Source organism: Acinonyx jubatus, chromosome E1, assembly GCF_027475565.1.
Source record: "Acinonyx jubatus isolate Ajub_Pintada_27869175 chromosome E1, VMU_Ajub_asm_v1.0, whole genome shotgun sequence".
NCBI classification, from domain to species: domain Eukaryota; kingdom Metazoa; phylum Chordata; class Mammalia; order Carnivora; family Felidae; genus Acinonyx; species Acinonyx jubatus.
Window position 1 is genome coordinate 748798 of NC_069397.1, and position 16195 is coordinate 764992.

Below are 16195 nucleotides of genomic sequence, written 5' to 3' on the forward strand. Positions count from 1 at the left end.
GCAGGCCTGGACCCAGATGCTCGAATGGGCACAGGTGCGGGACCTCAGGGGAGCACGGAGGAGGCGGGGCCAGCCCGGGCCTGGGGGAGCACCGAGGAGGCGGGGCCAGACCGGCAGCATGGGTGGGCATCAGCAGAGGGTGGGCTGGGGGACCCTTCGGGCACCGACGGGCAGGGACGGGCAGGAGCGAAGACGGCGTGGAGGGAAGGAGCGCAGTTCCCAGAGGCCGTGAGCTGGCGGAGCCCAGGCCGACAGGTGGAGGGAGCACGTTCTGGCCCCGGGAGCTCAGAGGCTGGGGGGGCGGGGAGCCGCACCAGGGGAGGGGATGGGGACCCGCCTGCTTGGAGCAGTTCCTGTCGTGCCCCCTGTGCCAGTTTTAGGGCCTGAGGACAAGGGCCGCCCTCGGAGTTTCTGTGTGTGACTGTACCGGTGGAGGGCCAGGCCCCGTGCTCGGCCTCTCTCAAATATCTGTTCATTTAGGGGCACCTGGGTGGCTCAGTGGGTTTAGTGTCCGACTCTTGATTTCCGCTCAGGTCCTGATCCCAGGGTCGTGAGTTCGAGCCTCGTGTTGGGCTCTGCACTGAGCGTGGAGCCTGCCTGGGATTCTCTCTCTCGCTCGCTCTCTCTGCCCCTCCCCTGCTCACACTCGCTCTAAAAAAATTTCATTCAGTTACTCCTCATGGCCACCCTCTGTAAGTCCTGTCCTTACCCCCATTTCACAGAGGAGGAAACTGAGGCACGGCGTGGTGTGGTAACACTTACTGAGAAGCCCAGCGGACAGGCGGCAGGGCTGGGGCTTGAACCAGCACCAAGGGGGAGGGTGAGCGGGACGGTGGCTCACATCACACGTGAGGCAGAAGGCCCGGCTCTGGGGAGGGGGGGCCCCCGCCAGACCCTGCGTCTCACTCTGTCCTGCTCGTGGACCCCTGGGAGCCCGGGCGGGATCAGAGCAGCAGTGAGATGTGGCTCCGTGTTGCGAGGCTGGGTGTGAAGCTGTGTGAGCGTGTCTGTGCGAGCCACATGCAGGCTCCGCGCTCTTTGTGTCCCCAGGGTCCCCACCGCCCACAGGGAGTCTGGTGGCCTGATTGTTTCCGCAGCATTGACGGTAGCGAGACCCACACTCTGGAGCCGTTCTCGTCCATGCGTGTGCACGTGTGTTTGTAAGTGCACACGTGTGGGTGTGCATGTGTGTGCGTGTGTTTGTGTGTGTAGGTGCACAAGCATATGTGTGTCCGTGTGTGTGATGGACACAGAGAGAATGGGGACAAGGGCCTACGTGAGCCACAGCAGAGCACTTTTCTCTCTCAACCCGTGTCCCCTGAGGCACGTGTTGTTGGGATGCAGCATGTGTCTCCTTGGCCTCAGGCAGGGCGGGGGAGGGAGGTGCAGTGCTGGCCACCCCACCCCAGCCTCTCGGGGGCACTTGAGGGTCCCTGGAGGTCTGGGGCTTGGCAGGTGTTACCTGAACACCTGCGGAGTGTGGCTGTCACGGCAGACGCCTGGGTCCCCTCCTTGCTCCTTTGAGCCAGACTTCCCATTTTGGACAAGGTGCTAGATCCAGCTTCTTGTAGAAGCGGCCTGATGGCTTTGACCCATGTCTTTCCTTCCTCCCAGCCTGCCCACCCTCTCTTTAAGGCTCAGCTGAGGCCCCCTCCCCGGGAAGGCCTCCAGGCTCTCCAGCCTGCAGGCCCTCTGCCTGGGGACCTGTGTCCACACCTGTGGGGTGCAGTGTTGACATTTAGTGCTGGGCCAGGCTGGCCTAGGGGGCTCCACTGGGTGCTGGGTCCCCAGGCTGCGTCCCAGGGGGAGGGACTGCTCTCTCCCTAACTGCTTCCTCCAGGCACCGTCTGGCCCCCATCTGGCCCTAGAAGACCGGGCCAAGCCCGCATCCCTGGCTTTACAGGGCTTTGCCCTCCGGCTGGGCTCCTGGGCGCAGGGCGGGGTCTCCTTCCGGTGGGCTCTTGCCCTCGGGCTGGGGAAGGGTTTTCCCTTTGTCCTCCAGTCCCGATATAGACCTTTAAGTCAGTGTGGTGGGGGAGAGGGGCCAGAGGAGAGCATGCGGGGTGTGCTGGGGGGTGTCTGTTGGGCCTTGGAGGAGCAGAGGGGTCTGTGGTCCTGGGGGGAGGGCGCCCCGGAAGCCCCCGTGCCCGTCTAACCCTCGGTCCGGCTCCTGAGGGGCTCAGCGTCCCCCAAGTGCCGGGATGCCGCGTGCGGCCGCGGGCCGTGTGCGTAGAGTCTCCTGACAGTGAGGTAGCACCTACCCATCTCACAGATGACAAAGGTGAGGCCCGCTAGCTTCCCACGCTTCTGCCGCGGACACGTAAGTGGTAGCAAGGAGCCCAGGTTTGTGCTGCTGCACGGCCACACGCTGGCCTTTCTGTGATGTTTTCACCCGCGGCTGCGAGCTGGCAGGTGTGCATGAGGGACACGGACGGGGAGGGGGTGATGTGGGAGCGCGTGTGAGTCTGTGTGTCTTCAGGACCGGCTCGGGGACGGGGAGGGGCTTTGGGAGGACGGCGCTCTCCAAGGAACGCAAGTGCACCTTCCGATGTCCACGTGGGCCTGGGGATACCCAGATGCTGACCCGCAGACCCGGTGGGCAGGCCAGATGGGTCTGGCGTCTGGTCGGGCCTCGCCTCCATCACTTACCAGCTTTGTGACCTGGAGCGAACAGGTGCAGGACAGGGATGCACGGTGCCCTCCGGGGGGCTGGTTAGGGTTCCTCTAGGTAAGCGGGGGACACACGGTGTCCTCGGGGGGCTGGGTAGGGTTCCTCTAGGTAAGCGGGGGATGCACGGTGTCCTCGGGGGGCTGGTTAGGGTTCCTCTAGGTAAGTGGGGGATGCACGGTGTCCTCGGGGGGCTGGTTAGGGTTCCTCTAGGTAAGTGGGGGACGCACGGTGTCCTCGGGGGCTGGTTAGTGTTCCTCTAGGTAAGCAGGGGACGCACGGTGCCCTCTGGGGGCTGGTTAGGGTTCCTCTAGGTAAGCGGGGTGTCTGGCACATTCTATGACTCAGCACGTCACTTTATCCATTTGCCCAACATTTCTCGGAGCTCCCCTCCCCGGGACCCTGTGCTGGACACAGCATGCAGAGAGAGGCAGCATGGGGACCAGCTCAAGGACACTTTACCCTCCAAGCTCTGGGGTCACAGAGCCCAGACGCTAACCGTGTGGCCCTCAGTGCACCTGATCTGTGGGCCCCACCCCATGCTTAGGAGACTCCCTGGTCCTCTTGACATCGGGGTCCCCCTCTTCCCGAGTGTGTGGGTGATAGAGTCTGGGTCGTGAGCCCCCTGTCCACAGTGGGCAATGTCCCACCCGGCTCAGCCCCCTCCCCCCTTGCACCTGTCTCCCCTCCATCCGGCACCAGCCACGCGGCTTCTTCCCGCCTCTCAGACGTGCCCAGCTGGAAGAATGTTCGCATGCATGTACTCTGTCCGTGTACCCCACACGTGTGTGTGCAGGAGCATGTGTGCATACACACGTGCACACGCACTTGGTGTGTCTGGCCCTTTCTCACGATGGACACCCTGTCAGAAAGGCCTTCTTCTCACACCCCCCCAAGTCACCCGCCCATCACTGCTTCCCTTTGTCACATAGGACCTTGCTGAAAGATCTGCTGGAGGAACAGGGGAAGGGCACACCCCCACGTGGAAGCCAGTCACGGCTGCTGCTTGGCGCTGCCCGCCTTCGTGGGTTCTCGTGTCTGTGTGCGTGGACAGCTGAGACCCCACCCCACCCTTTCCAGACATTGTTTGCGGTGGCCCCTGCCTGAGAGGAGGGATTTGCAGGTGTCCAAGCAAACTTACCGTATGTTTCAAAAATTTTTTGAGAGAGAGAGAGACAGAGTGTGAGTGGAGGAGGGGCAGAGAGATGGAGACGTAGAATCCGAAGCAGGCTCCAGGCTCTGAGCTGTCCGCACAGACCTTGCCACAAAATTGCTGTATTTAAAAACCAATGCGTAAATAAACGGTAAAAATATTTTTTTAAAAAAGGGGCGCCTGGGTGGCTCAGTCGGTTAAGTGTCCCACTTCAACTCAGGTTCGTGATCTCGCAGCTCATGAGTTCAAGCCCCGCGTCGCGCTCTGGGCTGACAGCTCAGAGCCTGGAGCCTGCTTTGGATTCTGCCCCCCCCCCCTCCCCCCCCCCCCCCGCCCACACCTCTGCCCCTTCCCTGATCATACTCTGTCTCTCTCTCTCTCTCTCTCTCTGAGAAATAAGTAAACATTAAAAAAAAAACCCAACACTGCAGGGATGCATTTTGAAGGCAAGAATAAACCGTAAACAAGGTAAAATGTGCCTTTGAACAGAAATTCGGGTACCGACTTTGGCCACAGAGGAGAGTCAACCGGCAGGTGAGGGTCTATTCGAAAGGAGAGGCACACGAGAGTTCAATGTCCACAACTCCCTCCGTGCTGGCCTGTTCTTCAGGCCATGATGCCACCGTCAGCTGCTCGGGGAAGGGGGCAGAGGTAGGAGGCAGGGTCCTATTTTCTCCACGTCACTCTCTGCTGCGGAAATCATCTTTGTCAGTCACCCGACCCAGCTCTGCGTCCCCCGCGCCCCCGCAGAAGGTGAGCTCCGTGCGGTCCCCACCCTCTCTGCCGCCTGCTCACCGCGGTGTCCCCAGCACCCAGCGCGGTGCCTGTGGTCCGGGCAGCCCTGTCTGACACCGAGCCCCCTCTGTCTTGGCCCACCTGCAGCGGGGAGAATGGCTCTCCCAGTGGAGCCAGCCCAGCTTCCCCGCAGCCGGTCCCTCCTGCCGGGGCCCCCACAAAGCCCAGCCCGTCACACACGTCGTCGGCGTGGCAGCAACCTAGGGTGATGGTGGCCCAAAGGGACGTAGTGAGGGTGGCGTGTGAGTGACAAATTCTGGAGACTTTCTCTTTCTCAGGCTGTAGAGCGTGTGTGTGTGTGTGTGTGTGTGTGTGTGTGTGTGTGTGTGTGTGTAGAGCTAGCAGAAACATCCTTGCCTTTTTTCTTGGATGGAGTGTCTCCCAAACAGGTGCAAGGGCCACCATGTTGGGAACTTCTCCCAAACCTGAACCCTCGCTATTCAAGCTCAAGAACCAGGGAGACTCGGGTAAAGCTTCAGATGAGCCCATCACTACTTACACGCTTGCAGCCCATGCGCCCCCCCCCCCCCAAACTCAGGGACCGAATCTTGGGGCCAGTATGACTGTCCTGACCATCCAGGTGCTCGCTTCTTGGGAACAGGATGGATTTGGACCACAAGGGATGTTGGCATGTTAATATGGCGTGTGTGGTGGGTTTTAGACCTTTAGTATCTGTTGATGGAGAAACCATATAAAATTAATGTAAATTCAGCAGAAGTTTATCTCGTCGTACTTTTGGTATCACCGAAATTTCCATATCCGTTTGATTTATACCTACATGCACTTCTTTTTGTGGTTTCACTATTTTTTTGGTGATATTGTAAGCGGTATTGTTTATTTAATTTCAAATTCTCATCCTTCGTTGATAATATAGAGAGTGCAGTTGACTTTTGTATATTGACCTTATATGCGGCGATCTTGCTATATTCAACTATTTGTTCTCATAGCGTGTTTTGGTTTGTGGATTTTGTAGAACCTTTTTATTTTTACAAGGTTTTAAAAATTTTTTTTGGATGTATATTTATTTTTGAGAGAGAGAGAGCACGGACAAGGGAGGGGCAGAGAGAGAGGGAGACACAGAATCCGAAGGAGGCTCTGGGCTCTGAGCTGTCAGCGCAGAGCCCGACGTGGGGCTCGAACCCACGAACTGCGAGATCATGACCTGAGCCGAAGTCGGACGCTTAACTGACTGAGCCCCCCGGGGGACCCCATAGAGCTTTTTTCTAAAAAAGATGTTTATTTTGAGAAAGCAAGCAGGGGAGGGGCAGAGAGTAAGGGAGAGAGAGGATCCCAGGTGGGCTCCACACTGTTAGCACGGAGCTCGAACCCAAGAACAGTGAGATCTGAGCTGAAGCCAAGAGTCAAACACTTAACGGTCGGAGCCCCCAGGCGCCCTGAGCCTTTGTTTTCTGTGTAGACAATGAGGCCATCTGAGAACAGAGGCAGTTTTGTTTCTTGCCCAGTCTCGTCTCACGGCCGGCTGGATATCCTCCACCTACCTCAGGGACACAGTCCCTCCCTCATTGGAAGTACTCAGTTTTGGTGCATCCCCTGTGGGAAATCCAGGGCGCGTGAGTGGGAGATTGCCAACCACCATGCCACAACGCCCGCCTGGTGGGTAAGAATCGAAAGCTTCGAGGGTCCCCGTGGGGAGTGGGGGCCAGACCCAGCTTTACACCCGGAGGTGGCTTCCGGGCTTCAGAAAGGGCTTATTGCCTGGCGCCCAGGCTGGGTGTGTGTTTGGGAGTTTGTGGGAGGTGGGACAAGAGGGACAGGCAGGAAGCGGTGTCCCTGGGCCGGCGGGGCCGGCCTCACCCTTCAGGAACAGTTTATGTGCTGGGATCTGGGCCCGGGCAGGGAACAGTGCCAGCATCCTGCAGGGGTGGGGCGGGGCAAGGAGAGCAGGGACTGGGCACAGGGGGCATGGGAGCCGTGGCCGGGGAGAGTGCCCACCTCTCACTTGCTCATTGGCCCCAGCCGTGTGTCCCCGACGGGCGCCTCCAACATGAGTCAGAACTGAAAACGGATAGTCTCCGTCAGGTTTCTCCCCTCGCACAGATGGGGAAACCGAGGCAGGGGCATTGCTGCTACAGGAATGTGGGTCTCTCCGACACAAGACTTGTGTGCCTGGTGGCCAGGGCTGAGGCCCCAGGAAAGACGTACCCTGTGTGCCTGGTGGTTTTACCATTTGCCACAGAATCCAAGATGCGATCAGTAGCTAGGATGCACTATTATTTTATAAACCCTGGAACTATGTGGGGGCTGGGGGCGCTGACCCCCCCCCCCATAGTCAGGGGCTGGGGGCGCTGATCCCCCCACAGTAAAAGCTCTGCATATGACTGGGGTCCCTGGGTGGCTCAGTTAAGCCCCTGACTTCGGCTTAGGTCGTGATCTCACGGTTCGTGGGTTTGAGCCCCACGTCAGGCTCTGTGCTGTCAGTGCAAAGCCTGCTTGGGATCCTCTGTCCCCCTCTCTCTCTGCCCCTTCCCTGCCGGTTCTGTCTCTCAAAATAAATAAAAACATTTTTTTAAAAATTTAAAAAATCTGCATGTGACTTTTGACCCCCCCAAACTTAACTACTGATAGCCTACCCTTGACCAGAGCATCGCCAGTAACAGAAACAGTCGATTAACACATGTTCTGTGTGTGGTATGAGTTACATACTGTATAAGTGCAGTAAATTAAAGCTGGAGAAGAGAAAACGTTAAGAAACTTACATGAAGAGAAACTATATTTACAGTGCTGGAGTGTGTTTATTGAAAGGGGAAACCCCTGTGTGAGTGGGGGGTACACTGTGAGCCATGACACAGGGTTAAGGACGACGCACTCCATGGGGCGCCTGGGTGGCTCAGGAGGTTAAGCGTCCGACTCTGGCTCAGGTCACGATCTCACGGTCCGTGGGCTCGAGCCCCGTGTCGGGCTGTGTGCTGACAGCTCGGAGCCTGGAGCTGCTTTGGATTCTGTGTCTCCCTCTCTCTCTGCCCCTCCCCTGCTGGTGCTCTCTCTCTTTCCCAAAAATAAATAAACATTCAAAGAAATTTTTTTTAAAAGCGAGATGCACTCCGGTTTTGAAGATGTTGGAGTGCGTGAAACAATGTGCACCTTAGAACTGATAAGGTAGGATGGTTTATAAAATTAACAGTCCCGTGAAATTACGTGTTCCGTGTAAATGCTGCCTCCTTCCGGCCTCCCCCCGTCAGGTTCTGCTCTGTGGGGATAGTGTCTGGCTGGCATTTGGGGCACGCCCTTCCCGCCACGGCGCTGCCTCCGCATGTACGTGCGATGGCGGCTGATGTGGACACTGGCCGTGCCCCAGGCCCTGCGCTAACGGGCGCTGTGTTGAATTTGCCTGAGTTTTCCGACAGGCGGCGCTGTGTTGAATTTGCCTGAGTTTTCCGACAGGCGGCGCTGTGTTGAATTTGCCTGAGTTTTCCGACAGGCTCTCACCCCCACCCTGCTATCTGAGGCACGGAGGGTGGGGGGCCCTCTGTCATCTCACGGCTTGACCCCTGGCCCCTTCCTCCCCCGACCTGAGCTCTTGACCAACACGCCGCGCGCATTCTCCTCAGACGCGGGAGCGTTTTTCGGGACGTGGGGCCCACGGCACACGCCGTCCCGGGACCCACCTGCCTCCCCCTCCTCTCCCAGCCACACCCAGCGGGCAGCCTTCCCCGCGCACACACCAGGAGCGACTGCGTCCTTGCGGCCGCCGCGAAGAAGTCCCTTTATGGCCCTGTGTGCGCGCACGCCCCGTCCCTGCGCCCGGGCTCTGGGATTTCTTCCCAGGCCCCGGAGCTGCCAGAACGCGAGGGTTAACCGTGCACTCCTGACTGCTTCCTCAGGAAAATTACCGGGTCAGTTTTGTCCTGACGCTTTTCTGGTTTCAGTTTTGGCAGTTAGATCTCAATCCCCTGGGTAATGCCCAGGGTTTCGTGTGCCTGGGGGACGGGGGAAGGGGGGGGGATGGGGAGGATGTGCTGGGCACCCGCTGGTCCACGGTGAGGACCCAGGTGCCTGTGGAGGTGGGGCGGGGGGGTGTTCCGGGTCTGGGTGCGCCCTTCCCCTGACCGTCCCGGGGACCCCTTGGCCCCCCTCCCCGCCCCTGGCTTCTGTGGACGTTAGTCATCATAATTACTGGGCCTGAGATGCAGACTCTGACTGTACATCTCTTCTGATCCTTTGAGCTCCGGACTGATGGTGGTCAGTTCTTTAGAGGTGGGGAAACTGAGGGTGTGGTGTGGAAGGACGGCCATGCAGGTTGCAAGAGGCTGGGACGGCGTGGGGCTGGGGCTCAGGCCGTGCATCTGCGACGGAGGCCGAGGTCCTGGCCGGGACATGCTGCCCGGGTATCGGCTGCCCCGCTCCTGCACCCTCCTGCCCTCCCCGGGCTGCGCCACCTGACCGGCCCCGGACAGAGACGCACGCTGGAGCACGTCGCCCTGCGCGAGGAAGTGCACGCGACCGGCGTGATTTTCTGGGCCCTTCTCCCCTGTTCCGCCGACCTTGACGTCCCGTTGGCAGAGGGTGGCGTTGTAAGGCGGTGGTGCCTCTGAGCGGCCACCGTGACCAGGGCCCCTTCCCGCCGGTGTGTGAGCGCGAGGTCCAGCGCTCACCCTGCACGTTGCGCTGTGCGTTCTGGCACACGTGGAGCACTGTCCGGACCTCTGCGGGGGGGGGCGGGGAAGGTGGGGGGTGGGGGGGTGGAGTGCTGAGCCCCCGCAGGGGGTGGGGGAGGTGCTGAGCCCCCACAGGGGGTGGGTGGGGGGTGGGGGGAGGTGCTGAGCCCCCGCAGGGGTTGGGTGGGGTGCTGAGCACGGGGCAGTGGGGGGGTGGCGTTCGTGCAGCTTTACCGCTCAGCTGGGACTGGGTCTCAGGACTGGCTAACAGGTATGTTCTCTTCCACAGGTGGCCCTCCCCCGGGCGGCGGTGCCCCCTGGCACCTTCGAAACGTCCTCAGCGACTCAGTGGAGAGCTCGGACGATGAATTCTTTGATGCCAGAGGTGAGTGAACTCCATCTTCCCGCCACTGGCTGGGTGAGCTTTCTAGAAACCTCACGAAGGGGATCTTTATGGGGGTTAGCATCTCTCCCTCTTGGACGCTGTGCCCCGCACTTCACGTGTGCCCGATTCTGACTCCCCGAGGCAGGGGCACTGGCTGTGTCCTTGATCCACCTCAGGGGCTGTGACAGGCGCTCACTGAGCTGTAGAGGCCTCTGGGCGTGGGTGCTGCCCTCCTGATGCTGGTGGTTTAGCGGGAGAGGCAAAACCCAGCAGTGACACGGAGGAAGTCACTCTCCCAAGGGGGTGATGCCCCTGCGTAAGTCAGCAGGTGTTAGCAGGGAGTGGACGCGGGTCCCTAACTTAGTGGGGTTGGTAGCGCCCTCTCCGTAGTCACGAGGGGAAGGAGCCTTCTGACGGAGGAGGCGGCCGGTGTGATGGCACTGAAGCAGGACGGTGGCCCTTCCAGGGACCCAGGGGCCCGTGCACCAGGGGTCAGGGGCCTGGCACGAGGGGCAGAGAGGCTGGCTGCCTGCCTGAGACCCTGTGCCAGGCACATAGGATCAGTCGCAGAGGGGATGCGGGGCAGTGAGCAGGACTGTTGGAGACCTCCCGTGGGTACCAGGGGGGCACGTCCAGCAGGTGCGAGGGTGGCACATCCAGCGGGCACGAGGGGGACACGTCCTGGGGGCACGAGGGGACTGGCGGGTGGTGTGTCAGAAGGCAGGATGGGGGCACATCCAGCGGGCGCGAAGACGGCATGTCCAGCAGGCACGAGGGGGGCACGTCCAGGGGAGCGTGAGGGGTGCATGTCCAGAGGGCACAAGGGGGTCAGCGGGCAGCACATCCAGAGGGTGCAAGGGGGGCACCTCCAGCGTGTGCGAGGGGGGCACGTCCAGTGGGCACAAAGACGGCACGTCCAGGGGGCGTGAGGGGGGCATGTCCAGGCACAAAGATGGCATGTCCAGCAGGCACGAAGGGGGCATGTCCAGGGGGCGCGAGAGGGGCGCGTCCAGCGGGTAAGAGGGGGGCACGTCCTGCGAGTAAGGGGGGGCGTGTCCAACAGGTACGAGGGAGGCCGGTGGGCGGCACATCCAGGGGTCGCGAGGGGGGCACGTCCCGCGGGCGTAAGGGGGCATGTCCAGGGGGCATGGGGGGGGTTGGTGGGTGGCCGGTCCAGTGGGTACAAGGGGGCCGGCGGGCAGCAGGGGCGTGGTCAAGGGGATGAAGAACAGGAAGCAGGGAGTGGGGACGGGCGCGCCAAAGCGGGTGCGCGTTTCCGGCTCTGGGCGAGAGCGCGCACGCAGGGCAAGTGTGGGCGCCAGAGGGCAGCGGACAGAAGGTCCCCACGGTCACGCTCGCCTGGCTGCCTCCCCCACCCAGGGGCCCCGGTCCTCACCTGGCCGGCTCGGCCCCACCGGGGAAGTCACGGTATCTGGGGGGCTGACGCACTCCCGGGACAGCCAGCTGTAAAATGCCTAGCGAGATGGGGTCTCGAAGCAGAAACAGACCGTGTGCTGGGAAGACATCTGGGCCTGCAGCAGGACACCGGGGACGTGGCCTCATGGTCTCAGCCACGCCATTGCCCTTCTCTGGGCCTTAGTATCCGGGTCAGCTCTGTGCCTCCGAAAGTGGGGAGTGCCCAGTTCAGGTGCCTTTCAGGGAGGCACAGGGCACAGCTGGGCAGACCCCAAGCCAACCGACACTCGGCCCATGTGGGACCCGTGTGCTGTCTCCCAGGGGTGTCTGGCCAGAGCGGCTGCCGGGACTGCTTCTCCATAGCAACTGGCGCACAATGTGACAGCAGTGACGTCAATATTTTGATGCTTAGAACGCTTTTATTTAAAATATTTTGCAGTTCCTCAGGGCCGGCTTCCCCGATGACGGGACGGCTGGCAGCAGGAGGCACTGGGGGCGGGCCTGCTCACCGGCTTGCCCCCTGAGCAGCTGTGGGCACGTCCTGCCCCCGCCCTGCACCCCACAGGCTGCGGAGGCCCCCTTCCTCCCGGTTGCCCTCCCCACCCCCTGTGTGCTCTGTGCTGTCCCCGAGACAAGGCCGTTGGAGTCTCCGTGGCTCAGGCAGTCAGAGGTGAAGCTGTCCTTCTCTGTCCCCTGGGCTGGGCGAGGCCCAACAGGCAGTCCGCAGCCCCCAGGTCCGGGCGGTGAGTGTCCCGGACTCGGGCAGGAGACCGTCTGGGTCCCTGACACCCTGGGCAGAATGCCGGCTCCATGGGCCACGGCGGCAGGCCCAGGGCCTCGCATGGCTGGTGAGCGCCGTGGGGTGGGTGTTGGGGTCCAGGTCCCCAGACCCAGGAGAGGTGCCTCCCTCCTGTCAGAGGATATCTGGGGGCCACAGCCCAGTCTGCCAGGGCTGGGGTGCAGAGCAAGGGAAGACTCAGGGGGGCCCAGAGGGGCCCGCAAGGTCTTGGAGTTCGGCACCACCACCACCATCTCCGGGCTGGGAAACTGAGGCCAGAGCGTTGGGAGGCTTGCTCAGGGTCACCCAAGGTTACTCGAGGTCAGGCCAAGCAGGGGCCAGAATCCACTCACCTGTGAGTATCTCTGCTCCTCGGGGACGCTGCCTCTCACACCGGGGGTGTGGCAGATGGGCGCTGTCCCCGTGCTTCCGGAGCCACCGGTCAGCGGTGGGGGTGGGAGACAGGTGAGCTGTAAGTAGGGCAAGGGAGCAGACTCCGGCAGACAGCGAAAAGCAGAAACTGAAGGGGAGAGGGGGCAGGGGGAGGGAGGGGGTGAAACTTGGGAGATGGTGTCAGGGGTGTGTCCGTTTGTCAGTACCTACCAAGTTGTATTTGCATTTTTTTATTATTAGTTTTGATGTTTATTTGAGAAAGAGAGAGAGAGAGAGAGCGTGAGCTGGGGAGGAGCAGAGAGAGAGGGAGACACAGAATCCTTAGCAGGCTCCAGGCTCCGAGCTGTCAGCACAGAGCCCGACGCGGGGCCCGAACCCACAAACTGTGAGATCATGACCTGAGCTGAAGTCGGACGCTTAACCCACTAAACCACCCAGACGCCTGCCTCAAGTTGTACTTGTGAATACGAGTGGTTTGTTGATCGCCGTTCTGCTCAGCGTCGCTGTTCAAAGTGAAGGATTTGCCCCCGTCTAGCATAAGGGAACACGGAGGGGTGAGTGAGTGAGCAGGAGGCACCCGCTGCTGAGGCCCAGGCCCCTTCCCTCCACTTGTTCTCTCGGTCCCCTCTCCCAGCATCTAGACAAGAGCCGGCTCGTTGCTGTGGACCCGCACAAGCGGCCTGGTCCCCGAGGTCGCAGCCGAGCCCAACCAGGGGCCCAGCAAAGCCCTCCCCGGGCGGGACGTTGGAGGTTTCCGCCTGCCGCCTCATCTCCCGTGTCCCCTGCTCTGCTGTCCCCATGCCCGGTGGACACCCTGCTCCCCTCCTGGTGCGAGGCCAGGCGGAGAGCTGCCCTCGGTCTTGCGGAGACCCGGCTGCATGCTCCAATCCCCGGTTCCTTCCAGCGAAGGGAACAGGATAAAGCACTGAATTTACAGACCGCGGCCGGTCTCCTGGAGAACAGGGGGCACATCTCTGGGCTTTTCCTGTGGGCACACAGCCTCCGCCTGGAAGGGAGGTAGCAGACACAGGTGCAGGCCGCCAGGGGCAGAGGTTGGGCCAGTGACTGGCCAACGTGTGGCCCCAGGTGAGTCTCTGGGGCCCGGGCCCCCTGGTGTTGCACACAGCCGGGGTGGGGCTGGTTGTCCCCGGGACGAGTGGGCTGTTGATGCTGTGGGCACTGGGAGATGGAGCCATCCCGGGAGCAGAGCACAGGCGTGTTCCTGAGCCTGGCCCTGTCTCTCCGTTAGGGGTGGGAGCAGAGAAGCCAGTGTCTGGGGGTGGGCACCTTGGCCCCCGTAGATTTTACAGATTCACAGTATTCTCCTTCACCCTCATGATGGCCTGCTGGAAAGGGCTCCAGAACCAGAGCTGTTACTCCCAAGGAAGAGATGAGAAGACAGGAAGAGTTGAGGGCACGTGCAAAGAGGCCCAGGCTCACGTGGGGCAGAGTTTAGACTGGAATCCAGCCAGGAGCCTGCCCGGAACACAGCGCTGCCTAGAGGTGTAGTCGTGTGCCAGAATGGAGCACATGGGGCTCGGGAAGTCATCTGGGCAGGTGTGGATCCTGGGCGGGGGGCTCGGGGGCCGATCCAGGACGTCCAGGGCAGGCCACCAGGATTGCAGGACTCTTCAAATAGTGTACCTGGGAAAAAAAAAAAAGAAAGAAATAGTGTACCTGGGCTTCAGTCCTGGCTCTCGCCGGTGACCTTGGGCAAGGTACTGAGCTACTCCGTGTTTCAGATTTCTCGTCTATAAAATGCCGATGATAAGGGTTGTACCTTTTCAGTATCATGATGAGAGTGGGATGAGTTGGTATTTGTAAGGCATTATGACCATCTCAGTGCAGAGGAAACATTTCATCAGCGTTGTTAAATAAATCAAATAGGCGAGTCCATGAGGCTGGCCGAGGTGTCCCAGCCAGAAGTGGGAGAGAAAAGTGCTGAGCTCCAGAGCGGTCAGAACTCTGGACAGCTCCCCGTGCTCACCATGTTGGTTCCATCTTTGGCAGTGAAATGGGTCCTGTCCCTTTATTCTCAGTTGTCACGAGCTTGAGGATTTTCGCCACCACCCTTTAGTACCTGCCCCATGAGAGAGGGCACAGCATCCTTTGCCAGGAAGGCCCATCACTTTGCAAGTGGGGGCAGGGCACACCTGTGGGTTTGTTCTTGAGGGAACGCCCCGCCTTGGGACGAGGGACCGCACCAGGTGTGTGCAGCTGTCGTGTGGGACCCAGGGGCTTGTGTTCGGTGTGGTTGGGGAATATGGCCCCACTGACTTCTTCAGAGTAATCGCTGAGCTCAGGTTGGGTAAGGGCACGGATAGAGACAGGGTTGGGGGGGGGCGTGAGGAGGATGGGGGTATCACTAGGTTCATAAGGTTGAGATGAGAGTCAGTGGTTCTGTACAGCTCAAGGCTTGTTTGGAGCCAGAATTCCGCGCCCCGGTTACTGCAGACCTGCTTCTGCCCCATTCAAACCCCAGATACCTGTGGCAACCCATTCTCATGCAGAGGAGAAACCATAATGTCTTTATCTGTGGGCACCTCGTGTGCTCCGAGACCGTTATCCCCCTTAGCTCACTTAATTCTCATGGCAGCTCTTCGAGGTGGACCTTGCCAGTCCCGTTTTTCTGATGGGAAAACTGAGGCTCAGAGGAGTCAAGTCACTTACCCAAAGAAAAACTCCTGGCAAGTGGCAAGGTTTTTCTTTTCCTTCTTTTCAGGAAACACCACCCTTGTTGCCAGGAACAGAAACTTGTGTGGGTTTGCACCCTTTCCCAGCACTGTCCCCTGGTTACTTTCTTCAGCCGCAGCTGGGGGGCCCCGTGGGGCACAGCAGCGATGCCTGCTTGCGGCGGAAGCTTCCTGAATGTGTTGTACTGTCCAGAGGACAGACACGTCCAGCAGTCGAGGTCTGCGTCAACGGCTAGGGTCACCTGAACACAGCCTGTCCGCTCACGCCCATCTCTGCTTCCCCCACAGAGGACATGGCCGAAGGGAAGAATTCCATCCTCATCGGGATGAGCCAGTGGAGTTCTAACGACCTGGCGGAGCAGATGGGGACCTTGGGGAGACTGGAGGGGCACCAGGGTGAGCCCCCGGGGTGTGTGTGAGCGGATGGGGTCCTTGGGGAGATCGGAGGGGCCCCAGGGTGAGGCCCCGGGGTGTGTGCACGCGTGTGCTGCGGGAGTGCTGGTGCGGACAGCTCGGGGCCAGAAGCCGGGTCTTCTGTAAAAAGTCTTCTGTCCCTCCAGACGCCTCCCCTCCCCCTACCTGTGCCCCCTGAGCTCTGTGACCTGCAGGGACCCTCGTGGGTGCTTGCACATGGCTGTCTGTGCAGAGCAGCTCCAAGATGCTCGGGCAGAACTTCCTGTGTCCCTAGGATGACCACGGGGGGCATGGGTTATGAGGGGCAGGTGGCGGGGGCCAGGCTCCTTGGAGTGGGCTGGGGGTCCGCTGGTTAGTCTGGGAGTCTTTAAGAAGGCACCAGGCAGGGCGGTCGTGGGGATCGTAACTTCCTTGGGCTGAGTGCCTGGGGAAGGGGATTCATCCAGGACACTTTTCGTGGAGGAGGGCTTGACCAGGAGCTTAATCAACAGAGCAGGCCTGGCCCTTCAGGCATCCCGCCCATTTGGCCATTTTGCATCACTAACAGATTTTTTGTTGAGCACCTACTGTGTATGTGTGTTTGGTACGGAGGAGTGAAGGTGACGTGGCTGAGATCTCCGACCGTGACACGGTGACAGGGTATAATCAGGACGTAAGGGGGTGAGGTTTGGGCTGAGGGTTGCTGGGCCTGGGGTGGAAGGGAGGCGGGAGAGGGGAGCAGGGAAGGGTTCCTGGCAGTGAAGCTACGGGGCCAAGCTAGGAGACACAAGTGGAGGACGCAGCTTAGCTGAAGGTCAAAACGATAGAGGGGCTGCATTTGATTGAGGTCACTCAGGAACGAGACGGATCGAGAACCCACCTGGGTCCACGGTGCTCACGTCTGC

General features: G+C 60.5%; 1 protein-coding gene across 8 annotated transcripts in view; it reads left to right on the forward strand.

Annotated features, from left to right (window-relative positions):
- Positions 1–16195, forward strand: part of PITPNM3 (PITPNM family member 3) — a 70172-nt gene that overhangs the window by 8206 nt on the left and 45771 nt on the right. For 2 of the 8 annotated variants that reach the window (XR_008294366.1, XM_053212616.1), the window contains exons 1-3: positions 8089–8470; positions 9522–9617; positions 15186–15293. Coding sequence is in view for 7 of the 8 variants with exons in the window: in XM_053212616.1 (XP_053068591.1) it covers positions 8344–8470; positions 9522–9617; positions 15186–15293 (331 nt within the window). In the remaining variant the exon portion in view is untranslated. Of the gene's footprint in view, positions 1–8088; positions 8471–9521; positions 9618–15185; positions 15294–16195 lie in introns of those variants that run through there. The other 6 variants (XM_053212613.1, XM_027047413.2, XM_053212615.1 and 3 more) reach the window with 4 other exon arrangements.